This window comes from Arvicola amphibius, chromosome 3 (assembly GCF_903992535.2).
Source record: "Arvicola amphibius chromosome 3, mArvAmp1.2, whole genome shotgun sequence".
In the NCBI taxonomy this organism is placed as follows: domain Eukaryota; kingdom Metazoa; phylum Chordata; class Mammalia; order Rodentia; family Cricetidae; genus Arvicola; species Arvicola amphibius.
The window spans coordinates 16740779-16767485 of record NC_052049.1 but is presented as its reverse complement, the minus strand read 5'-3'; the positions used below and the strand labels follow the sequence as shown (position 1 = coordinate 16767485).

Sequence of the window (26707 nt, the reverse complement as noted above, 5' to 3'; positions counted from 1 at the left end):
CCTCACTTGCTCATATGATCCCCACCTCTCCTCTTGAACTATACTCTAAGAACTCAGCCCAGTGCTTGGCTGTGGATAATTGCATCTGCTTTCATCAGTTACTGAATGGTGTCTATGGTGACAGAGAAGTCAACTAATCTGATTACAGGGGCAGGCCAGTTCAGGCAACCTCTCCACTAATGCTAGGGGTCTTATCTGTGGTCATCCTTGTGGATTCCTGGGAATTTCCTTATCACCAGGTTTCTCCCTACTCCCATAGTGACTGGCTCTATCAAGGTATCTCTTTCATTGCTCTCCCTCTCTGTTCCTCCAATTCTGCCATTTCGATACCTCATGTTACTATTCCCATCCCCTTCCTTCTACACACACTCCCAGTTTACTTATGAGATCTTAACTATTTCTCTTTCATTGGCCCATGAGACATTGTGTGTGTGTGTATGTGTGTGTGTGTGTGTGTGTGTGTAGCATTGGTTATCTTACAAATAGCTCTGTAGACCAGGCTGTCCTCAAACTCACATAGATCTACATGCCTCTGCCTCCTGAGTTCTGGGATTAACGGTATGGGCAACCCCTGTCTAGTGAACATTTTTTTTTTTTTATTTGAAAATTTTTCTAGATGCAGGAAAATAGAGATTTGCTCTATTTAATTATGGCAAAACATGTGGTTTGACAAATGTATTAATGTTTACCTTGATTATGCTGCCTTGTGTGACAAATGCTAGGATTATGCTTTCAAGTGATGTATGACATGATGCCTGCTCTCGGTTTGTAACAGAGAAGTTTTCATTTATTTATAAAGACTTTATTCTTTATAGATGCATAAGCATTTCTTATACCGAACTGTAGCAATTTTAAAAGACCTTAAGGCATTTATTTAATAATAATTCATGTGAATAAAGAACATAAGCTTGGTGGATATTACATATAAAGTTACCAATTACCACAAGCTGATGATGTACTGCTTTGATGAAAGTAATCTTGTCTTCAATATTCTCATTAATGACAAAATTAAGTTTCCTACATTGACATTTTATGATGGACGATTGCAGTGATTCATCATCATAAGACTTGGGAACTGAGTACAGTCAGTTGATAATGAAACTTCATCTGATGCACTGTTCTGTGTACCAAAATACATGCAAATTAGTTGACTTTATGGCAACCAGCAATAGTTTAAGGGATGGAAATAATGAACATTGGCAGAAATTGTTTATCTAAGCAAAACAAAGTGCCAGTTCATGCCTTGAGTGACCCAAACGCATCATTTTTAACAGGTGAAATAGTTTATATTCTACATTAGCTCTGTGGTTTCCGATAATTATGAGTAAAGTGTTTATCTTTGTATTTTATGATTTGCTCATGAAAACCATCAATATTATTGCCCTGTATTTTCTGTACCATCTATTTCTAGATTCACTTTGGATCGCCATACTGACCTTGACAGAATCTTTAACATTCATTCTGGAAATGGATCGCTTTATACTTCAAAGCCCCTGGATCGTGAACTGTCTCAATGGCACAATCTTACTGTTATAGCTTCTGAGATCAGTAAGGAGTTAGAGTTAATGAATATTTTTCTTTTGTGAATGTCTTGACTCCTGCATTTCGAAATATTTGTATGTTTATATTGAAATAGTCTCTCTATTCAAATTAAGTTTTACTGTGTTTTTTTAAATAATTTTTTCAATTGTCAAATTGTTTCATTAATTCCTTTATTTCTAAACTGAGGAATAGTTGAGCGTATGGCAGTTATAGTAAAATGTTTTCTCTCTCAATAATTTTGACATTGTTTGAGTGTTAATTGTCTAAATTTCCTTTGTAGTCCTTCTTCAGGTAAGTCGAGAAGGAAAATATTCACTCATTTAAGAAGACCCCACAGCTCTTGCATTTTCCCTTCATGCTTTCTGACTTTTCTTATTTCTATCAGACACTAATAATTTGAATGTTGTGTTTTCAAGCTCTGCTATTTTTTCCTTCTGCTTAGTCTAATTTCTTATTGAGACTGTCAACTAATTTTTCTTTCTGAGCTTTAGTGTTTCTTATTTCCTGTGTGATCTTTGTCAGATTCTTTTTCAGACATGTTGTGTTCCTTAATTACTTGTTTGTATTTTTATTCATTTTTCTTGTATTTCTATGTGGAGAATTTTTGGTCAATTGAAATGGGCATCATTTCATGTTGTTATGATGTGGCCTTCTTACTACATTCCTCTAATAATTTGTCTTGGGAGGAATCAGTCTTAAATTGAATTCACAGCATTCCCAGATGTGTCTAGGTAGAGGAAAAAGCAAGTTAGAAATAAGATGTTGGGCACTGCATTTCCTTACCAAGCAAAATACAGTGCTAGATCTTTCTCACTCATGTTATAAAGTCCAAGACTAATCCTGCAACATATTTTTCCTACAATCATGCAATGAAGTATAGCAGAGCTAAAATTAGCAGCAAGCTCACATGCCCACAGCAAATCAGGGTGGAGGCATGGATTGTTCTTAAAATCTTTAAGTTAGAATTTCTCTTGCTAATTTTTTTATCAACCTCATTTTATTGAAGATCCTGGTCGTTGGAGATTTTTACAATTTTAGAAATTCACAATGCCAGAAGCAGTAAACTGGGAATCAAATTGATTTTTTGACTTCTAGGTCTAACACTTAATTCTATACATGCTTTAAAAAAATCAATAGTTTATCCAATTAGAAAATGGCAAGTTAAATTCTGAGAACAATACATTTCTAAAACTGCCCCAGATATTGTTTCCAGAAAGGATTCTATCATTGTGGATGCCATTGCCATTCTCTAGTGGACTGTTGAAAATCGTTATGGGATATCACATGCTTATAATCTCTGCAATCAGAAGGCAAGAAGGCTGAATCAGAGTGATGTTGGGGAAATGCCTGAAAGAACAAAAGCTTTATCATATCTGATAGAACAAACAAGAGACAAAAACCATGAAGAAATTTGAGAGTGTGGCAACAGAGCCTTACATCAAATGTGCAGTCTGATACATCATAAAGACATGGAAAAGTCACATATCCATGCTAATGAAAACCTCCCAGTGCCCAATCCCTTGCTGAACCCATTATTAGGCAGAGCAGCTCTGTACACTTTATTTTATTGTTTTTTTTATTTTTAAAATCATCTTATTTTACATGCAAATCCCAGCTCCCCCTCTCTCCTGTCCACTCCCCCAGTATTCTCCCCACCACACCACCACCCATTCGTTAGAGTGGGTGAGGCCTTCCATGAGGAGTCAATAAATTCTTTCATATTACTTGAAGCAGGACCAAGGTTCTCCCTACTTATATCTAGGTGAGCAAGGTATCCCTCCACAGGGGATGGGCTCCAAAGAGCCAGTTCATGCACTAGAGATAAATACTGGTTCCACTGCTAGTGGCCCACAAACTTCCCATGCCACACAACTGTCACCCACATTCATAGAGTCTAGTTCATTCGGTCTTATGCTGGCACCCCAGCTGTCACTCTGGGTTCCATGAATTCCCGGTAGCTCAATTTAGCTATTTCTGTGGGTATCCCCATCTTAGACTTGGGCTGTTTTCTCATAATATCATGCTTCCCTCTTTATGACTGTACTCCAGAAGTACAGACCAGTGCTGAGCTGTGGATCTCTGTATACTTATAATAAGAAATTTTAACTTTCAGTTGAGTCATGGTAAGAAACTGATGTGTGATTCCCCCTCTGTATGCTGTTTTATTACCATTGGTTAATAAATTGCTTCAGCCTGTGGCAGGGCAGAATAATTCCAGGTGGGAAATCTGAACAGAAATGTATAGAGATAGTATGCAGAAATAGGGAGACACCAAGTAGCTCCTGAAGGAGAAAGACGCCAGACAAAACCTTAGGTAAGCCACAGCCAAGTGGCGATACACAGATTAATGGAAATGGGCTAATTTACGATATAAGGGTTAGTTAATAAGAAGCCTCAACCATTGGACAGTGTTGTAATTAACATGGTTTCTGTGTGATTATTCACATCTGGGCTGCCTGAAAACAAAAGAACAGTCTGCATTTACAAGAAACTGTCTATAAATTCCATACATGCCATACTGAGTCTACAAGCAACTGTCCAAACAGAGCTATTGAAACCAATTATTGCAGACTAACACCAGATCCGAATCACCCAAAGTTTCAGAATTGTGCAAAGTTGTCTAGTCAGAACGCCATTCCAGGATTTGAACTGAAATCATGGATTTAGCTTCAACCTTCTAGCTGGGATGTAAATAGAGATTCACTTCCACCTTCCCCAAATCGTGCTTTGTTTAGAGAGTTATAAATGGTGGCGTCTTTTGAGGCTATCAATTTAAACATATTTTCTCCTATAAGGAAAACTTCTATTTCTCTGTCTTCTGTATCTAATGAGATCCAATTTGGAGCTTCTGGAATCTGATTGTTTGTGCTGTCTAATGCACTCAAGATCCTTATTCAAGCTCACTGAGCTTGGAATTGCATTTTCTATTTCAGATACTTTGAGAAATTTAACTTCTAAAGCTAGTTGAAGTAATTATGCTTCTGTAAAAAGCTAAGCCAATTACTTCTTAAGAGCTAAGCCTATTCTTGCCCTTAAGTGAAATCAATCTGTGCAATGAGTGCTAGAAATGCCCACCTGCCAAGCACATGAAGCCACGGTCCCATTATGCTGTTCTGGGCATTTAATGCAATGAGGATGGAAGCAAAACACATATAGGGACTTGTTTCACTAGACTTTAAACACTGGGTTGATGGTAAGTTTGTCCCTCATCAAGTCCTGAGCAGGACAGTGGAATGTGTAAAGGAACCTCTTACTGATGTGCTTCCAGGTCCGCCTTTAACAGTTTAATTCTATGTCGCACAGTAAATGTCACATCATGTGACAAGTGCAGTTTCCCTCAGGTAATTATTCAGTGCATTATAGCATGGCGTAATTCTTTTCCCCTTCTTTAAAAAATATTTTAAAATGCCAGGTGGAAAATGCTAGACTCTAAAATTAATGTCACAATCAGTGACTTCATAATAAACTTGGGATCTTAGAATACTCAGGAAGCCAAAGCGTTCCTATAAGTACATCTAGAAACAGATCATATTGCATATATATATATATATATATATATTTCTCAATATTTATTATATATGGAGAAAAAAGATTTTTCAATGCATACAGAGAAATCACATCTTTTGGAAGCCTCAAGATTCAAGAGAATGATTCAAACTTACCTCTTTTTGGATGATTGGCAAAGCTTATGCATGCATAGGAATGGCCTTACTTGAGGACATACATCCTGAAAGCCTTTATTGCTCATGCATCCTTGTTATAGTTCAGTTTCCCTGAAGGATTCTGAGGGAGATTCAGGTGGTAAATATAAGCCAGCTGCTATTCAGTATAATTCTTCCTTGGAATGCTTTATACTTTTATTTATACATAAGCGGTAGCATCTGCCAGCAAAAAAGATTAGAGTAAGCACTGTCTTCTGAATAGATGGCTCCAGGCCTTACGTTTATAAAGCACATTCATCCCTGTGGATTTAGCTTTTGATTCAAAGTTATTTGGAAAGAGGTTGAAGAGTATTCCTTCTGTGATAGAAAAGGGTCTCATGAAGCAGTTTCTTAGCTATGAAACTTCTTTGTTTCTTTTGTCTCTGTTAGCATAATTCCAACATGAGTTGAGCTTGCTTTAAGAATAGTAAAAATAAATATTTGGTATACATCTCACTCTATCAATAGTATGAAAATCATATTCTAGAAAGATACTTTTCCATTTTTCTCCACACCAAAAAGTAATTAGGTAGCTAAGAGTCAATTTGTAGCGGATATACCTACCTCTAAATATGAGGAACAAGGAAGAACAACATTGCTCTTCTAGTTTTGTTTGTCTGTTCATTTGTTTTGTTATGTTTCAATTTTTTTACTTCTTGCCTAAGTCCTCATCAGATTCATGCAAGTGGAAAAAAACTGACAGCACTCTATTCATATATTTTTATTATGTATACTTTATTATGAGGGAAATTAGCACAAAACTCCTAAGTAACAGAAGGAAATGAAGTTATGTGAATAGTTACAAAGATGATTTTAGTGGTAATAATTAACATTTTGAGCCTAATCTCAAAATTGATGCTCTGTTAAAAAGAATTCTTATCTAATTTTCCTAATAACTCATATGAGATGGGACTTTCTACTTGATATTTATTTCATAAACTGAGGGAAGAAGAGAAGTGGAGTGAATGTATGGACCAAAATTAAACTGCATAAGTTGTGAATTGAGAGTCAACATAGCTCTCTTGTCTTTGGGGCCCAAACTCGTGTTGTGTGCAGTAAGAGTTTGAAAACTCCTGAATAAATTCTGCTGGCTGAATAAATGCAAATTAAGACTTTGGCAAGACTAAAAAAAATTGATTTTTATCTATTTAAATTGATATTTTCCTTTTGTGGAAAGAAGGGAAGATAATTATATTTCAAATTATATAGAACCCTGTGGCTTTTCCTTATAGTCTATTAGCCTTATGAATACTCCTGATCAGATATCAGCTTTTAACTGCATAAAATCATTAATTTAGTAAAAATATAGTTACATAAAAACAGCAGTAAGCTCTTTAAAATTGCAATACATATTACATTTGGACTCAATTTTTTTATTTTTGTGTTTGTAAAACACAAAGAAAAATATTGGAAAAAATGAGCATCTATAGAGTAAGCAATGGTTTTCACAATAATTCTGTCCAAATATTTAAGAATGGTGCTAAACCTTATTTCTTCATTTCAATTATAGACTTCTAATCTCTTACATTTTTTATTGATAAAGAAGAATAACTTTTACATATTAATATTACTGTGTACTGTTTTCTATGTGTACATACTGCATATTGTTTTGCTCAGTTTCTGAATTACATCTAATTATTTTTATTATGAACGTTTAAAATCTTTGACGATTAAAGTATGCACTATTTTCTTATTTGTGTAATAACTCTACTGTGGAATAGCATACCAGAATACACCTGTCTGTTAGGATATATTCATTGGCCTTGCTTATCCTTCCTCCATTCTATTTTCTGAAACCTCTAAAAACCACTGTGATTCTTCCATTGTCCATGACCTCGATGTTTTGACTCAACATATAACTTCAATCATGTAGTACCTGTGTATACTTGCCTTACTTACAATATTGTCCAGTTCCATACATATTGTCTTTTATGAATGATTTCATTCTGTTAATAAGTACTTATCCTTCTGTTGTGTTTATGTTCCTCATTTTATCTCTGCATGCTTAATTTGATGGGCATATTACATTTCTTGATTCTTGTGAATAATACTGCCTTGAACATGAAGCACAAATGTCTTTTATATGACTTTCTGCTTGTGACTGGTGACATTTGCATGCAAATTACACTGTGTTCATATAACCAGCATTATGAAGTCTAAATGACTTTAACTTGAATCCATCATGTAAAACACTCAGCTATCTGTAGGACTGCCTAGAATACACATGGCACGCATACTGCCATTATGACAAATACAAAAATGATATTAAAGGCAAGCTAAATAGACAGGTTTTAAAATTTCATTCATCAATCAAAGCAATGAATAAAATTTATCTTTCTTCAAAACAAATGTGATACTTTTAATTTCACCATTTTTAACAAAGCAGATGTAATGAATTCACTGTTTATTGTTTGGAAGCCGGTTTGGATAGAATAAACTGACATACAAAGTCGCTCTTGGAGCTAGTGTGATGGCTTTTTCAGTAGAAAAAGTAACTTAGTGCCAAACCTGATGACCATAGTTCAATTACTGAGTCCCCCACTGTGGAAGGCAAAACTTTCATACCACAGTTATCATCTGTCTACACTTACCTTGTGGTATTCATGTGAGCACAAGTATAGACACACATGCACATAAAATAAATGAATAAAAATAATAAAGTTCTATTTAGTTTTGTCAGTGATGAATATATTAAAAATGTTTTTACTATATTTTTTCTAATAAGTATGTTAAATCATATCCCTGTAGTCCAGTTTCCAAATGAAGATTTTAAAGTTTGAAAATGTTTTCATTATAGAAATAAACAAAGTGGTGAGTTTTAGGAGTTGGTGATATTGACCAAGTTCTTAATCTATTTTCAATTGTTTCTTCATTACAGGGAAGTAAAACTGTGGTTGGAATATATTTTATGAGAGAAGAATCTATTTTCAATTTTAAAAAATTAAAAATAAAAAATGGTACATAATTAAGTGGCATGGTCATGCATAGCAAGAATTTAATAATTATTATAATACAATCTCATAATTGGTTGTTAGGGATACACATATAATATGAAATCAATTACATTGTATTGTACTTTTAAAAGGAATGTTTAAAATAATGGTACTCTTGTGCCTACTTATAACAGAATTCATAACTAGTTAACTAGGCTCTATAGTAATTTTCTTTATTGCATTTGTTCATTGGATCAGGAAAGTGGATATGATGTTTATTTTTATATGACACTCAATGTCCACAAGATGACTATCTCAGTTGAATTCTGCACACAACTTTGTCTCCCTAAACACTGTTTGCATTTCCTCCTTCTAGATAATCCCAAAGAGACAACTCGTGTGTCTGTTTTTGTGAGGATTTTGGATGTGAATGACAATGCTCCACAATTTGCTGTGTTTTATGACACATTTGTATGTGAAAATGCCAGACCAGGGCAGGTGAGCAACTCCACAACTCCCAGAATAATCCAGTTGTGTGTAAAATGTGTTTTGGCCAAAATCTTGGAAAAGATGAGACAAATGGAGTTAGGAACATTTATTTATATTCTCATTAAAAGTTTAGAAAGTGATTGATGTTTATAAAGTTGAAAGTATTTTAGCAATTAGATTTCTCAATTCCTTTTTAAAGCTATAATGCAAGAAAATAATGAGGTCTTACTCTATATTATAACCATATTGTAGTAAGAAGAAAGATACTGTGTCTCCCATAAAAGTTGAGATGTGGGAAATAGCTTTAAATTTTAAGAATTTCAGAATCAGAACAAATACCAGAATGTGTTCCATGCCATGCCATTGTTTCTACATTAGTAACCGTTTAGGGGAATAGAGGATGGTTATTAGTATAGTTTATTATTTCTATTTTTTTTTGTTTGCTAATTTTTGCCTTTGTTTTGTCTTTTCAAGACAGGCTTTCTCTGTATAACAGTCGTGGCTATCCTGGGATCACTTTGTAGACCAGGCTGGCCTCAAAGTCATGGACATCCTCCTGCCTCTGCCTCCCGAGTGCTTTGATGTATGCACTACCATTCCCAACATAATATAGTCTTTAATGATCATAGCTTGGGTCCTAACAGCTCTAGTCAGGTGGACGCCACCACCCATTCTCAATAAATCAATTAAGTACACATGTAAGAGTGAAAGGCAGAGAAACATGATTTATTCACCCTGGCAAGGTGGAAAAAATAAATAAGGCCAGTGGTGTCTGTCCAACTGATCCATCTTTGAGTCCCAGCATAAAGATTTGGTTAAACAAGTTTCATGGAATATGCATCATAAAGAAGTACCTGTCAAGAGTTCCCTTTCTATCATTGACACTACCTTGTCTCAGTTCCGTTCTGCGTGACTGTCCAAATTATTTGAGCTCTTTTGGGGAGACTAGTTTCTCCTGTGGCAAGTGCCTAGTTTCAGCCTTTTGTTCTCCAGCATGAGATTCCTTAGAAATTTTCATTTTTTTTGATGACTACTGCTTCAGTAGTCTAATAACATAACTGTTGACACAAATTTCTTCCTTAGAAATCTTCATTGCTCCAGGATGTTGGCAGTGAGACTCTGGAACAGAGACAGGTGCACAGGTTCACTGAAACAGTCAGTGTTGAGTTATAAGTGAACATGTTTTGAAGTAAGGCAGCCAGATTCACTGCTATGGATTTCCTGTGTTTCTCTCCTACGTGTGGCAACACATAAAACACTTAATGACTTCATTTTAGTTCTTTGAAGCATTCTTTCCACATCAGCTTTGTTTGGAATTATTTAAATAATTTCCTCAGTGGACTCATTTTCTTGTTTGAAAAGCTTCAGCATATATGGCTGAGAGAAATGCTCTTAATTGTCTTGAGTGCTGTCTTCACAGAAGGAAGCTGCATATTATAAATAATAATTGGGAATCAAAAGCATTTTATTAGAGATAGAGAAGCCATTGAGAAACTGTGTCGTGTTTTGACATCATTTAATGCTTTTATAAACATCAATGTCATTGCTATATTTTTATGCAAATTGCATTGTCGAATAACTCTTCTTGTGAATATTCTAACAAGAATTCAATAGATTGTCTATTGTTTGAAAGGATAGAATTACTGCAATTGGATTTTTTTACTTCAAATGTTATGGAAATGTTTATTTCTGAATATTTAAATGGCTTAGGTGCTTCTAAAATTCCTAATGAAGCAGTGAAGCAGTGTCTACCCTAAAAATACCATGCCAGCCAGTCCTTGACCGACAGGCTCAGCATGATTTAAGCTAAAATCTTTTCTGAGAGTGATAAATTATCCACTTTGCTACTACTACATGCATTGCTTCCTCCATGATTATTGAATTTGATTTTTCAAGAGATACCTTTCAGACCAGTGGAGGCATAAATACTAAAATACTGATGTATTCAAAATATTCAAAAAAAAGAATGGTATTTCCTTGTGCTTTCTCTCTTGTTCACTGTAGCTAACCCACAATGTCTCGAGACTTTTTGATTATTTAAAAAATAGTTAATGGGGGAAAGAATATAATACTTGCATTAAAAAGTGTTTACTGAGTTCTGAGAACCTTAATATGAAGACTATGACTAATTTTTTTCTAACTAGCCACTTGTGCACACATGTCCAGATTAACTCTTTCGATTCTGACTAGTTTGTTTTAGTATGATTGCATGAGAAATGTTTTCATTGGGACAAAGGTTTTATATGTGAAATCATTAGTAGAATGTGTTGGTGTGTGTACTCCCAGCACTTGTGAGACTGAGACAATAGTATCAGGAGTTCAAAGTTTTCCCACCTACACGGTATGCTCAAGGACAGCCCGAGCTATGTATTATTTCTCAAACAGCGAAACCATTTAGGAAGAAGGAGGGGAGTGAGTTTGGACTTAAAAGTTAAGGCATCGGAATAAGACAAGTGGTTATTCACTTACCTTTTCACGAAACCCTGGGTGGAATCCGCTTACCAGTTAGGTCTCCACAACTCCTAGGAAAATTGAGTGTGAGGTCTTCTGAATATACTTGAGCTACTATTTATTGACTGCCTTACTTCAAACAGTAGCCCTATAATTTAGGTGTTCTTTAAGTAACACTTAGATCTACAGCATGGGGTATTATCCCACTCATTTGGTGTGTGGACAAGTGGATGAGTCAGAAGTAAAACCGAGAACCACCACATATTCCTTTACATCCCTGTCCCTTGGTCTTGTCAGTTCCTTGACTTAAGAAAGGTGCATTTCCTTTATGAAGGATGCAGCATGCCACTGAGATGAAGCTAATTGGCTTCTTTCGTGCCTAAATTTGGATACTAAACTCTCACACCCTTAAAAACAGAAAGTCGTTAGAAGTGAGAAGGAGAGCTGGCTCTTTTCACATTCATTTCGCTCCCTCATATCCTCTCCTTCAGCTGGTGAGTATATTTTCATGTCCAAGGGAACAAATGAGCATTTACATCTAAAGCATCCTTTTGAAGGAGTCTCCCAGGGAAAGTGGATGGTATCAAGCAAGATTATCAACTGACATTACATAACAAGTCAAGTGGCAGCCAAGGTTTATCAGACCCAAAATATGCAACATATGTTCTCCAAAGAGCAGTGTTCAGGTGCATCCCTCACAACCAGGAGCCGTGGGTTTGACCAAGGCAAAGGAAAGTTTTCACCAAGAATTGCTTGTATTCTCTCAGAAAAAGTTCAGTATTTTCAAACGTATGTACTGCTTTCCTTTGTGCATCTAAGAATCCACCCCACAACCCACCCACGCTTCATTTTGTTAGGATCCTTGAAACAGCCTTGAAGTTCCTGTAGGATGTGAAATACAAGTCAGCTCTATTCCTGCTAAGGACTGAACTGAATGTATTCTATCTCGTACTTGGAATAAATAATCAAAAGCATTCTTTTGTTGTTGTTTTTTTTTTGTAGTATTAAGATGCAATAAAATAGTGAGTCCTTGGTGAGCCAGAGGAAATCTAATTTTTATTTTGGTCATGAACATGTGTTTGGGAAAGGTAGAGACTCAGCTGTCATTTTGTTTATTGTCCCTTTAATACTATTGCTTTTTCTATAAGACAGTGATTCAGTTAACCACCAATTGTTAATTAATTGGCACTATAATCCTTAATCAGTATACACATTTCATTTGATGCCAGGTAAATTTTGTAATGTCCTGTACACACATTTAAGTAAGCAGACATTGGTCCTCAAAATTATATGATTTTGTTCTATAAAAATAGACTGAAACTTTAATTTGAAATCACAAATACAAATTTTATTTTGAGATCTTGTAATTTTTCTTTAAAGGATCATTAGCTCTACATATATATGTATATATACATATATTTTATATATATTAGCATTGATCCTAGTGACTAAAAATTTCCATTGGTTTTTCATCTTTTGTTACTTTATTTGTGGTATTTATTTCTTCTTCAATACACTAATGAATCACTTTTTAAAAGGAAAAATATAAAAGAAAAGTTAGGCAAGGAGAAACAAATGAATTAATAACTTTTAAGAACCACAAGCCTGTTACCATTATTTGCACATTTTTGTCTAGAATGTATTCAAGTATCTGTTCTATATTTTATTCTATTGTAATATGTTTTTCTTTATTCTTATAATAAATATTTAGTCATCCATGATTTAATGCTGTTTTAAAATTATTTCAACACTTAAATGATTATTCTTGTTCATTATTTATAGAAAACAGTATACTGCTTTGTGTGGTTTAATTAAAATTTTGAATTGCTTTTAAAAATAATTAGAATTATAGTAAGTAGAAATTTTTTTACTGTTATTGCTATTACATGTTTTGAAGGGAAAGTAATTTAATGTAATATAATACAATAATAATTTGATCATGTGCCTAATCATTTTACATAATGTTTTAAGCTTGAAATTTCTTGTTAAATCAACAAAACTCAAGAATTTTTTTTTACCAAGTATGCATACAATGTTGAACTAATACTTTAAAAATGTATTCTTCTAGAATAAGTTTAAATGCTTATGCAAGTGATGGTAACCTTTTGATGTTTTTCTGAAATTAATTCTTAAAACATTATGTGTATAAGTGGAAAATAATTAGAGAATAGTCTCTCAGAGTATATAAATATCCATCCTGATGCACTGTCCCATGTGTTAAACATACAAGGAACGTGACAGATGTCTAAAACAAGATATGGTACTGCCGTGTGTGTGTCTGTACAACACATGTATTTGAGTGCCCACAGAGTCAGAAGGAGGTTGTCACATCCCTTGGAGCTGAATTCCAGGTGTTAGTGAAACGCTGAATTTTGTTCTGTGAACTTGACACATGTTCTCTGGATGAGCAACAAGAGCTCTTCATTGCCAAACCATATCTTTAGCCCTCTAGATTTTTGCTTAAAATGTCTATTCCTTTAAAATCAAAGTAGTCATTCCTCTAATGTGTAGATATAGTCTATCTTAAACTATATTTATAAATGAAGTAGATAATCCTTTTCTTCTTAATTAAAAGTTTTTTCTTTTGGAAAATCATGTATAACCTATAAAGTTTCTATTTTTTTGTATTTTTGTTTTGTTTCTCATTTTGTTTTGAGGCAGGCCCTGTTGTCCCAGAACTCTCTTTGTAAATCAGACTGACCTTGAGCTCACAGAGATCCACCTCAAAGAATGTCACGTGGCACTTTGAAAGACAAGTCAAGTGTTCACAAAAGCAAAGCAATTATTAAAAGTTGTGTTTACTAAAATATTCATGCATGGTGATCAAAACCAATTTACTTTTACAAGTTTTGTTGTAGCTTTTATATTTTTTTATATTGTAATATAATCACATCTTTCCCATCCCTTCTTCCTTCTGAGCTTTCACATTTGTTCTTTCAAAAGTTCATGGTATTTTATGTACATTATCACTGCCCGTGTGAGTGGAGGGTGGGTATGTGCACACATGTGAGTGCACAGATGCATTTAAATATAACCTGCTTAGTCTGTATAATGCTATATGTAGTGTTTTTCTAAATGATATATATGGTTCCTGTTTTACCACAGGAATGTGATGGCTCTAATTTTCTCTTTTCTACAGCTGATACAGACTATAAGTGCGGTTGACAAAGATGATCCCTTAGGTGGTCAGAAGTTTTTCTTCAGTTTGGCTGCTGTTAATCCTAATTTCACAGTACAGGATAATGAAGGTCATTTTTGAACTCTTTTCTTATCTAGTATGACATAAATGGGAATTTCCCCCAAAGTAATTATTGCAATATAACAATCCATTTATTTATGCTTCATATCAACTTAATGATGTAAGCTTAAAAGTCTGTTCACTCTGTATTTAGCAATGTATTCTTATAGTATTTTTGAAGTTACTTACTCTCTTAAATTTGGAATAATACAATAAATTATCAATCTATGAGTGTTTAGAGAAAGATTTAATGTTGAAATTATTAGAAGGGCTCCAGATAATTAGTTAATATTGTAAACATGATAATGGCTGTAGGAAAGGAAGATTCTGTGCATGCATTACACAAAGTTTGATGTGACAGAATGGCAGCAGATTTATTGGAGCCAGGTAGGCATAAAGAAAGACAGTGAAGAAGGAGAAAAAAAAAACAGAGCATCTTCCAAAAGCATGTACATATTCCATGTTGTACTTACAAGCATACCACTATCCTCTGTTAAACACTATTTTTATATCTCTGACATTATTTTTGGTCTCATACAAAGCAGAAAAATATTTCACATAAACATTGTGAAAATTACTATGATATTTTAAATGTTGATAAATAAGTATGATGAGAACTTCCTACTGTAGACTGTTTACATGTCCACAAAGACACATGAGTATGTATGTATGTTTGTTATTACAACTTGTCTGTATTTGAGATATTTCATAACAAACAATGACCTCAGCTCATGTTGGAAGAAGATATATTTGTGGCTGCAGATGTATTTCAAATGAATCTGGTAACCACACTAGCAAATATACAATACTTCCTTCATGGTGTCTGGGAAGTGTTAACAAGACCAATTGGCTGTATTTCCCGAAGATGGTTTTCATGTGCCATAAAAATGCTTAAGGCGTTGGATTATTTTACATCACACTAGCTACTCACCAAGAAATTTCATCCAGTAGAATGTTCACATATGTGAGTCAAGAGAAGTTATCCATTTGAGACGTTTGCTTTCACTAAATCTTCGGATTTGAAATGTCCATGTTTTCTGTCAGTCTAGACACATAGAGTAATTGGATTAGAAAAGAATAACGTAGAGTTGGCAGTTGATATACAGAATGTTGAAGCTGAGTCTGAATTTTGGGTAAACACCCCTCAGCGTAATTTCAATATGCTGAACCTGGCAATCTACACGTAGACTTCAGATTGCTGCTGACTAAATTGAATCCTCAGTACCAAACTGACAATGACTGATTCTGGGTTTATTTAATTGTGATTATTTTTCTGTGAAAGTGAGCACTAGTTATGAAAAAGTGATGTTGATCAGGATTGGTTCTGTCATAACCCTGCTTACAAAGGTCCCGGAGAGACCACTTAAGACTCACCTTCGTTAAATTTTGACATAGATTATGATTTTGTTATGTAGAAAGAATTGTTGAACCTATATAAATTACTCAAAGCGAGAAATAAGCTTACACAAATATCAACCTGAAGAGCTCACTGAGTTGCATTCTGCATAATTTGATGGAATATTTTGTCTAATTTTATATGTGACATTGTTTGCTGTTATTGGGTGAAAGTTTAAAAGAATTATAATTATATAGATATTAAAGGATACATTTTGTGAAGGTTTCCTCTTGTTTATCCACATGTTCCTCTTAAATATTTATTTAATGATACCCATCCTTTTAAAATTAACTTATTTCTGTGGTAAGTCAAATATATATCACAATTATAAAATCCAGTTGTTTTATAAAATTTAAAGGATAGGATATATTTTAAAATAAAAATTCATTTTGGATCTTAAATATGGCAAAATTACAAAATTAAGATTTAAATTTCGCAAAAATACACCTAGACAAGATTTTTTGTTATATTAATTTTATCTATTAGAAATATACATATATAAGTGTAGACATATATGTTTATCATATTTTCTTGCAATCACTTTTTAAAATTGTTTTTAATGAGCTATATGTTTTTCTTCACTCTCCTTTCTACCTCTCCTCTCCCTTCCAACCCTCACCATAGTCCCCATGTTCCCAATTTACTCAGGAGGTCTTGTCTCTTTCTACTTCCCATGTAGATTAGATACATGTATGTCTTTCTTAGAGTCTAGGTCCTCTGGGATTGTGAATTGTAGGCTGTTTGTTCTTTGCTTTATGTCTAAAGGTCACTACACTCATAAGTGGCTTTTAGACATAAAACAATGAAGATTCTAAAAATCCCCACACATATGTGCATTTTTATCATAGACATTAATTCTTGAGAGGAAGGTTTTTGAATTTCTTCATGTATTTCTATCAGTTTATACTTCTGCTTTTGTACCGTATTTAACAGCTCTCTATTAATGGAGAAAGCACGTGTTTTAGATTCAGCCACTGAACCAGTAAGCAACTGTCACTTTCTTTTTCAGTCCTGTTGTTTTCACTTAACAACTGATTGATTGTTGTTTCTATATTGGCCTTGCAGACAGCTCTTTGAGAATCAAGACTACATTTGTCTGCCTCCCCCCAGAGAGAAAGAGAGAGAGAGAAAGAGAGAGAGAGAGGGGGGGATAACATAATCTGTGGTTTTTAAAAGTTGATTATTTGAGACTAGAAGAAACTACATATACTTTCCACCACAACTCCACCTTGAGGAGAACTGGTTCACTTGTTTTTACTTGTTAGATTAGGAAAAACTTTACTAGCAGAATAATAGGCAATTGGTTGGTAAACTTCATTAAAATTCTATATTTTTTGAAATGTTATTTGGTAGTCCACAACAGTGACATCAAATTTCTCATTAATCATATTATATATATAATACAAATATATAATTTTATATAATTTCTTATTTATTGTTTTTATTGAGCTATACATTTTTCTCTTTTCTCCTCCCTTCCGCCCCTACTTTCTACCCTCTCCCGTGCCCTCATGATCCCAGTTTACTTGGAAGATCTTGTCTTTTTCACTTTCCTATGTTGATCCATGTATATCTCTCTCAGTGTCCTCTTTGTTGTCTAGATTCTCTGGGATGGTGGACTATAGGCTGTTTTTTTCTTTTTTATTATTGAATTTTATTTTTTATTGCTTTTCAATAATACCATTCAAAATTTTCACTTCCTCCCCTCCTCCCATTTCCCTCCTGCTCCCCCATTCACCTTCCCCTCTCCCCCTCCAGTCCTAAGGGAGGGCAGGGTACCCTACCCTGTGGGAAGTCCAAGACCCTCCCCCCTCGATCCAGGCTTAGGAAGGTGTGCATCCAAAGAGACTAGGATCTCAAAAAGCCAGTACATGCAGTAGAGACAAATCCCAGTGCCATTATCATTGGCTTCTCCGTCAGCCCCAATTGTCAGCAACATTCAGAGAGTCCAGTTTGATCACATGCTTTTTCAGTCCCAGTCAAGCTGGCTTTGGTGAGCTCCCACTAGAACAGGCACACTGTCTCAGTGGGTGGACCAACCCCTCGCGGTACTGACTTCCTTGTTCATATATTCTCCCTCCTTCTGCCGTTCAACTGGACCTTGGGAGCTCAGTCCAGTGCTCCAACTGGGTCTCTGTCTCTATCTCTATGGTGATATTCAAGATAGTCATCAGTCTGCTTACAGGACAAGGCCAGTTCAGATCCCTCTCCTCTGATGCTCAAGGATGTAGCTGGGGACATACGTGGCTTTTACACATAAAACAAAGAAAAACCAGCCTAGGGCTGGCAAGAACCTTGGCTCTAGAGAGGTTCCTAGGCTGGTTTTTCTTTGTTTTATGTGTAAAAGCCACTGATGAGTGAGTATATACTACATCTGTCTTTCTGGGTCTGGATTACCTCCCTCAGGATGTGGTTTTCTAGATCAATCTGTTTGCTTGCAAATTTAAAGATGTCATTTATTTATTTTTTATTTTTATTTTTATTGTTTTTACCGCTGAGTAATACTTCATTGTGGAAATGTACCACTTTTTTTTTTTATCTATTCCTCAGTTAAGGGGCATCTGGGTTGTTTCCAGGTTCTGGCTATTACATATAATGCTGAGATGAACATAGTTGAACATATGTCCTTGTTGTATAATTTATCATCCTTTTGGTATATGTCCTTTGGGTATATGTCCTTTGGGTATTGGTGGGTTTTGAAGTAGTTTCCTAATTTTCTGAAAAATCACCATACTGTGCTCCAAAGTGGCTGTTCAAGTTTGCACTCCAACCAGTAATTGAGGAACGTTTTTATTTATAGAAGCAGTGTACAGAAATATTCAATATTTTCTAACCTTTAATTATATATTTAAATCTTAATGGATCTTGATAACTTTATTGATTTATGTGCTTATACTACATTGTATCATTTTCTTTTAATTATTTGTTTGAAGCACATTTTGTCATGAAAAATATATATTCCGGCATGTATAAATTTAAAATTTATATGGATTATTATTCTTGATAAAGACATATTTTGCAAACCTCTAGAATATTTATCATTTGTACAGACATCATAAATGAATTTTTATGTTTACCATTTTGAAACTGAGTGAGCATAGAGCTGTAATATATGATCTTAGTAGTTGAGAGCATTATAAGGAAACTGATTCTACTCAAGTCAAGCCAGTGCTACACAGCATTATCCATTCTCAAAATAAATGGATAAATAAATGTTAATATATGATACTAGATTATCTGTACTTTCTAGTATATATGGTTTAGTTTGAATTTAATTATGCATATTGAATAGAAATAGTCATAGTTTAAATAAACTGATGATTATTTAAACCTATCATTCGCAACAAAAACACATTGATTGATCCAAATTATTTGTAATACTTATGTAATTTATTTTAGATAACACTGCCAGAATTTTAACCAGAAAAAACGGCTTCAACCGACACGAAATAAGCACCTATCTATTGCCTGTGGTGATATCCGATAATGATTACCCAATTCAGAGCAGCACTGGCACCCTGACCATCCGAGTGTGCGCCTGCGACAGCCAAGGCAACATGCAGTCCTGCAGCGCAGAAGCCCTGCTCCTGCCTGCTGGACTCAGCACGGGTGCCTTGATAGCCATTCTCCTCTGCATCATAATTCTGCTGGGTAAGAAGTGTTAGATAAAAGGGGATGGTCTTCCAGGATGACTAATTCAGTCTGTTTTTGAATAGGAAGGGTTACCATCAGAACATACTACCCCTCAAGTTTAAAGACCACACAAATTAACTGGGAAACAGTAATAACAAAGAAACATTTTATCTGGTCAGAATATGTAATGTTTAAAGAAGTCTTTGTGGTAATAGAAGTAGCAGGACTCTTATCTGTGGGAATGATTCAAAAATACATAAAAATGCACGCTGAAAAAATAAAATAAAAGCAATAGTGGTAACACAAGCCCCCAGCCCCTAACCTGAAGGCTCTCTCCAGCTGATAACTGCTGACAAGGAATAATTATTTTCTCCAAAAGAGTCTCCCTGGGGATGAAAATCACCACACTTAAGAGCAGGCCCCAGCCTAGCAGTGGCCAACACAACAATAACTCAATGGGAATTTTTAGGGTTTTTGATCTCCAGGATTTGTCAGAGCATTTTTCCTTTTTACTTTACAGAGTTTTAACTTTATATTATGGTTTCTGTTTTTGGGTTCCGATGTGTGCTAATTTATGTGTCGCTGAGTATTTGTGTATCTCTCTTTCTCTATCTTTTTTCTGTTTGCTTTTCCTTATTTTATTATTATTATTATTATTATTATGATGATGATGATGATGATGATGATGATGATGTCTGTTTTCTAATGAGAGAATAAAGAAGTATAGGTTTAGGTGTGTAGGTAGGAGGCAATGATCTGGGTAAGGAAACTTAGTCTATGGTGTATGAAAATAATTAGTTTCAATAAAAAGGAAAAAAATCAAAAAGGACTTGTTAATAGCACTAGTAATGGATGAATGTTCCCCTTACTCCAAACTAGTCCCTCTGAATGTGGTTGACAGTTGTAAGGCTGGGACAGACTGAGGGGGCTATAGCAGTGGCAGTGGAATTTATCTTTACTGCATGTAATGGCTTTTCGGGATCCTATTCTCTTTGAATGTCCACCTCAGCCTAGATGTTGTAGGGAGGGTCTTGACCTTCCACAAAGCAAAGTGCCTTACCCAGTCTTAGGATTAGAGGGCAGTGGGCTGAGAGGGTGAGTGGAGGGAATGGGAAGAGAGGGAGTGGGAATTTGGATTGGTATTTAAAACTTAAATGCCATTCAACTGAAGAATAGTTAAGGAAAACGTAGTACATTTACACAATGGAGTACAGCAGAAAAAAAATAACGACATCATGAATTTTGCAGGCAAATGGGTGGAGCTAGAAATATCATTTTGAGTGAGGTAACCCAGACCCAGAAAGAAAATTCTCACATGTAACTCACTCATAAGTGGTTTTTAAACATATAAGCAAAGAAAACCGGCCCACAAATCACAATCCTAGAGAACTTAGACAACAATGAGGACCCTAAGAGAGACATACATAGATCTAATCTACATGAGTAGTAGAAAAAGACAAGATTTCTTGAGTAAATTTGGAGCATGGGGACTTTGGGAGAGGGTTGAAGGGAAGGGAGAGGAAGGGAGGGGAGTAGAGAAAAATGTAGAGCTGAACAAAAATCAATAAAAAAAATCTAATAAAAAATTGTTAACAGCAAAGTTTTAACAACAGTCTACTTACTGTTTATCAAACAGTATGCTGAACACTTTGCCACAAATATTTTTTTAATAAACAAACAACAGCAAATAGAAACAGCAGTGTCAAAATTGTTGGATCTGATATCGTCACTCAGAATGGAGCTAGAATTCAGAAGTGTTATCAACACGTTTCAAAGCAGAGCAACCACAGTACATTGCCCAGTTCTCTTAGAATGTGCGGGTTGCGTTCATGATTTTTTTCTCTGAATGACTGCAAGGAGGGCTTCACAGCTATCATTTTTACTCGACTCTGGCCAAAAACCCTTTACCTGATTTAATTGGTCACAAATAATACTAGTTGATTTTACAGCCTTGAGTAGAATGATTTTAGCTGATCTCGAGATGAAAATAATGTATTTACCTACTCTCCATTGCATTCCCGTTTCCCTATTGACTATAAGGATAGACACAGTAGCTGCATTTCATGGAAATGAGTCTGGACAGAGTCAGTCTTACAGTTTCTCCTATATTCTGTATCGGAAGCTGTGTATTGTCAACATAGGGTTGAAAACCTTTACCTTACACAGGTTGTGTGTGAGAGACTTTGTGAACTAAGAAAAGTAAGATAAGCGCTTCTCAATGGCGCAAATTATAAATATAAGAAAAACAATCAGGGCATTTAATGTTAATGAATATAATTAATAGGAAACAAAGTATATTTTGAGTAAACAGTGATTCTAAGTTGCTTTAAATACATTTTCTAGGGCTGGAGAGATGACTCAGCAGTTAAGAGCATTGCCTGCTCTTCCAAAGGTCCTGAGTTCAATTCCCAGCAACCACATGGTGGCTCACAACCATCTGTAATGAGGTCTGGTGCCCTCTTTTGGCCTGCAGACATACACACAGACAGAATATTGTATACATAAGAAATAAATAAATATTTTATTTTAAAAGTTGATCACTTTAAAAAAATAAATAAATACATTTTCTAAGTAGAGATATTTAGGGAATTAATTTTTTTCCCTTTATCTTTTCCATCTGAATGAATTCACAGCTGTTTCTCCAAATGTCTTAAGTGATCAATAACAAAATGTTTAAGGATAGTACATAGGAGAACCCCAACTCCATGAGTGGCATTTGCATTAACTTTCTCCTATAGGTATGAGACTGTAATTTTTGTGGTGTGTGTCTCTCCCTGTGCACATTGACTCTCTGAAGATCACAACTTTGTTTTGGAGTTAATTCAGTGTGATATCTGTTTACTCTTTGTTTTGAATTCAGCCATTCTAACAGTTTTGTGGGGTTTTCTTACAGGGCATCAAAGATAGTCCTTTCATGTAAGTTTAGTATTTAATGAAAAAAGATTAATATTTTCCATTCTGTCAGGAATATACTTTAGTTCTCAGAAAAGTAAGTAAAAGGGAGTCATTGTAGATAAGGATTAGTCTACAGTGCTTTAAAAATGAATCAGAAACAGCATACTAGCCACCCCAGCTAAGCCCTTCTCAGCTTCTGAACCAAAGTACAAAAATAATCCCAAACTCTTGCCTCTCATGCAAGATGTAAACACCTTCCCACCTGTGTAGCGCTTGAGTTCTGGATTAGCAGTTTGGGAATTAAGTTCTAACACATCTTCTTGTCTTTGTTTAAGTTATAGTAGTCCTCTTTGCAGCCCTGAAAAGGCAGCGGAAGACCGAGCCTCTGATCTTATCCAAAGAGGATATCAGAGACAACATTGTGAGCTATAATGATGAAGGTGGTGGAGAGGAGGACACCCAGGCATTTGATATTGGTACCTTGAGGAATCCTGCAGCTATTGAGGAGAAAAAGCTCCGGCGTGATATTATTCCTGAAACGTTATTTATACCTCGGAGGACTCCTACAGCCCCCGATAACACGGACGTCCGGGATTTCATTAACGAGCGGCTCAAAGAGCATGATCTGGACCCCACTGCGCCTCCCTACGACTCACTGGCTACCTATGCCTATGAAGGAAACGACTCCATCGCTGAATCTCTGAGCTCCTTAGAATCAGGTACCACTGAAGGAGACCAAAACTACGATTACCTCCGAGAATGGGGACCTCGGTTTAATAAACTAGCAGAAATGTATGGTGGTGGCGAGAGCGACAAAGACGCTTAGCCTGGCACCTGAGTTCTGCTCAAAGAAAGTAACTTTGCGGATATTGTCTCTACTTCACAACCTTTGATATCCAGGAGAATTTTTTCCTGCCACTCAGCACAAGTTTTCCACTTATTTCTTAATTTGTTCATTAATTATATTAATTCTTTCCTGTAGAATGTCTCATGGAATATATACGACATTTTATTTAATCACTTCCAAGAGCCAAAGCTATGGAAATTCAATGTTGTCCATCATAGTAAATAAAGGAAACCTGATCAGGATAGCTCTCCCATAAGCAACCTCATGAACAAGCCGCTTCTGTTAGGTACACGTCTTGCCCTTGCAAATGAAGCTTTGAAAAGGCAAAGAAAACATTTAAGATATATCCTGTTCTGTACATTAAGTTAAAAGCAATGTACATGTGGTGTCGTAGGTGTGATATGCAGCCTGGTATACAAGCATTTGTGCAATTTCATTTCATCAAATTCTATCTGCTAATGTTTTATATTTATATTTTTGTATTTATTTTTAAAAAAATAAACCAGTTTTTACAACTACTTTGTCTCTAGCTTATCTTTTCTGTAGGAGCAAATTTCTCTCTCCATAAATCTTGTTACTAAATCGAATTAAATACCCAGGAAGAAAAACACATTGTAAGCAATGTTGAAAGCCTTGACCAAACTGATATCCCAGGTAAGCATTGCTTTTCTGAAGTAAATCATTGTGCTCTGATATGGGGAAACTTTCACACTAAAAGCAGCTGGCAATTATAAGCCACTTATAATTTATTGTTTGAAATATTTACAAGAATGGTGCTCTAAGCCCAGAGTTGCAGAGTCAATCACACTCGAATTTAGATTATTGCCATTCTTGGTTTCTGTGCTAAGTACACTGGGAGTACAGCATTTTCATCTTGCCCATATTTACTAAAATAGTATCTGAAAGAATAAGACATTTTCTAATTTTTGAATGACATTTATGCTGTTGAGGTTTATATTTATAGGTGTTGAGGTTCAGGCATCTCTCAGGCTGGAATAATCATTGAATGGAATTATATTTACCTCCCATGGTGACTTTGAAAATGCCTAGTAATGACAGTAATAGCACTGAATATTCCATTAAGATGCAAGTTCACAACTCTGTCAGCTTTAGGAGATGCATCACACATTATTGTAACAACGTCTTTTTGTGTAAGAAGAATGACTTGATAGAAAGTAAAAGCACAAGTTGAAAAACAAACTTTAAAGTGCTGGTAGTCGATCACAAAATGTTACTGAGAATCCTGGCGTGAGAACAATGTTATTACTTGTTGTTCAACTCCTCGGCCATGATTTCTTTGCAAATGGAATAATTTATTAATAGATACAGAAGTCACTGTCCCTGCTGAGTACATTGAAAACAATACCAAAGATTCATGTGCTAATTAGTAAAAATGCTATATGACTTGAGTAGGTCTGTGTTCTATGTTGATATATCCTTGATGCAGAACTAATTATTTCATTGTTTTTGGATGGTGGTTTTTTTTTCTAATTTCCAGGCTGAAAGGGCCCACACCACTCTACTCACTGATGCTTCAGTTTGTCTAATAGTCTGATTATGAAAGAGAGACAACCCATGAGGCCCAATTAAAATCACAACCAAGTAGTGTTAAGGACACACCAGGATGGATAGTAACACTTAATTTGACAGAAACCACGAATGTATATCATACATTGGCTTTCAAAAGAGACTAAGTTTCAGAAAGAACTTTTCCCCTTTGTGCTGAAATGAAATAAATAAAATACTATTTCCTGGAGAGAACTGTCATTAATAGAAGAATAAATTGGCAAAAGAAAAGAAAAACAAAGGCCACTGAATGTTTCAAATTGGTCATAATTTAAAATAAGATTTTTGTTGGAATTAATTTTAACTATCCCACACAGGTAGGGTCCTTGTGTGAATCAGTAATGCAATTCTTTTGACTATAATGCAGTTCTTATGTGAAGATGTTTATCTTCATTCAGAAATGTCAAGTGACGCTAAATTATTCTGGCATTTACCTAGTCATCCATTATTTTACAAACCAAGATTTGTGGCAGTGATCTCTAGCATAACCCAAACTAGCTTCAGAAATGAGCTTCAGTACGACTGATGGGCAGGTTTATATGCCAATTGTGGAGAAATTGGTCAGTAGCAAACTGCCAATATTGTTGTTAATGAAGATGGTATCTTAAAGTTATTTCTTGGTAGCCATGAATTTAAAATATATGTTAGGAAAATCTATTTCCAGTTTCTCAGTTACCTTCTGGTATTGTGCTTGCCCAATGGAATGGCCAGTACATAGTTGATTCCAACATTAGTGTTCTGTGTCGATGGGGCTACTGTTTCTCGAAATATTATTGATGTAATTGAAACAATGAAGGTTTTAAATTTCTTCATCCATATTTATCTTCAGAATAAATTGTTTATTGAGCATCTATTATAAAAACACAAGGAATGTTCTGATGCCCAGAGATGTAATAAATTATATATAATTCTTCTATTTATAGCTGTGTTTTTCTTTTGCTTATAAGGTTAAAAGATGGGGAAAACTATGGTGTTATTAAAACCACTGAGGTTATAAGAAACGATCTAGCTCTTGTTATTACTTTTCTAGGAACAGAATTATTCTGTTCTCTTTTTCCATGATTATATATTAGACATTTTAAACTGACTTCTAAGTTTTGGAGCATTAGAAATGCTAAGTATATATAAATTTTACTTGCAGCAAAGTATCATACTATGTATTTACAGATTTATGGTCTGACATTGAAATTTTTCTCTTCTCTTTCTACACACACACACACACACACACACACAAACACATATGTAGGGACACACATACATCCAATTTATATAACTTCAAAAATATTGGGTGGACATGTGCTAATAGGTTAAAACACATAAACTATGCTGATTTAAGGTCTAGAATTTTTAAAAAGAAGGTGCTAATATTAAAACTCATATATCTTAATATATCAATATATCTACATAAGTTTCTAGATATGCTTTATTTATACATTATGTGCACTTGTATGTATAATAACTAAGACTATGCTAAGATGATTTCATAAAACATCCAAGAATATCATATATTTTAGAGTTCATGAATAAACAGAAAAACTCATGTATGCTTTCATGTATAATTTGTCCATTAAATAATGTTATCTAAGCATATACAGGTAGGTGAGTCACTTCCCGTAATCCCTTATAACTATGAGTTCTTGTACCTTCATGACAAAAGCAAAAATAGGGAATGTCCACAATCTCAACTCTTCCACTAGTTGTGAATTAATAGTTACATCTCGTTTGTTTGAAGAATTAAACGAAATAAGTTATTAATTTTCAAAGGATGCTGAAAAGGTGAAATAAATATAGGCCCTTCTCCTAAAAATCATATACAACAAATATAACATATATGTGTTAAATACGACAAAACAGCATATAAAATAAATACAGAGGAAAACTACTAATGAAAATATGGCAGATTTGGTTAATTAAAGAATGGTTGTCTATGTTTGGTTTCTGTTTGGCTTTCAATACACATACCTACCTAGTCTGTGGTAGTCATTCGCATATTCTTCACCATTTTAAAATTACCTT

At 34.8% G+C, this 26707-nt stretch overlaps 1 protein-coding gene across 3 annotated transcripts in view; it reads left to right on the top strand.

The window, feature by feature from the left end:
* Positions 1-23104, top strand: part of LOC119809712 (cadherin-10) — a 115772-nt gene extending 92668 nt beyond the window's left edge. The window contains exons 7-11 of one of the 3 annotated variants that reach the window (XM_038322760.1): positions 1412-1548; positions 8553-8674; positions 14256-14364; positions 19150-19401; positions 22620-23104. In XM_038322760.1, coding sequence (XP_038178688.1) covers positions 1412-1548; positions 8553-8674; positions 14256-14364; positions 19150-19401; positions 22620-23104 — 1105 coding nt within the window. Of the gene's footprint in view, positions 1-1411; positions 1549-8552; positions 8684-14252; positions 14365-19149; positions 19402-22613 lie in introns of all 3 variants that reach the window. The other 2 variants (XM_038322758.1, XM_038322757.1) reach the window with 2 other exon arrangements.
* The last annotated feature ends 3603 nt before the right edge of the window (positions 23105-26707 follow it).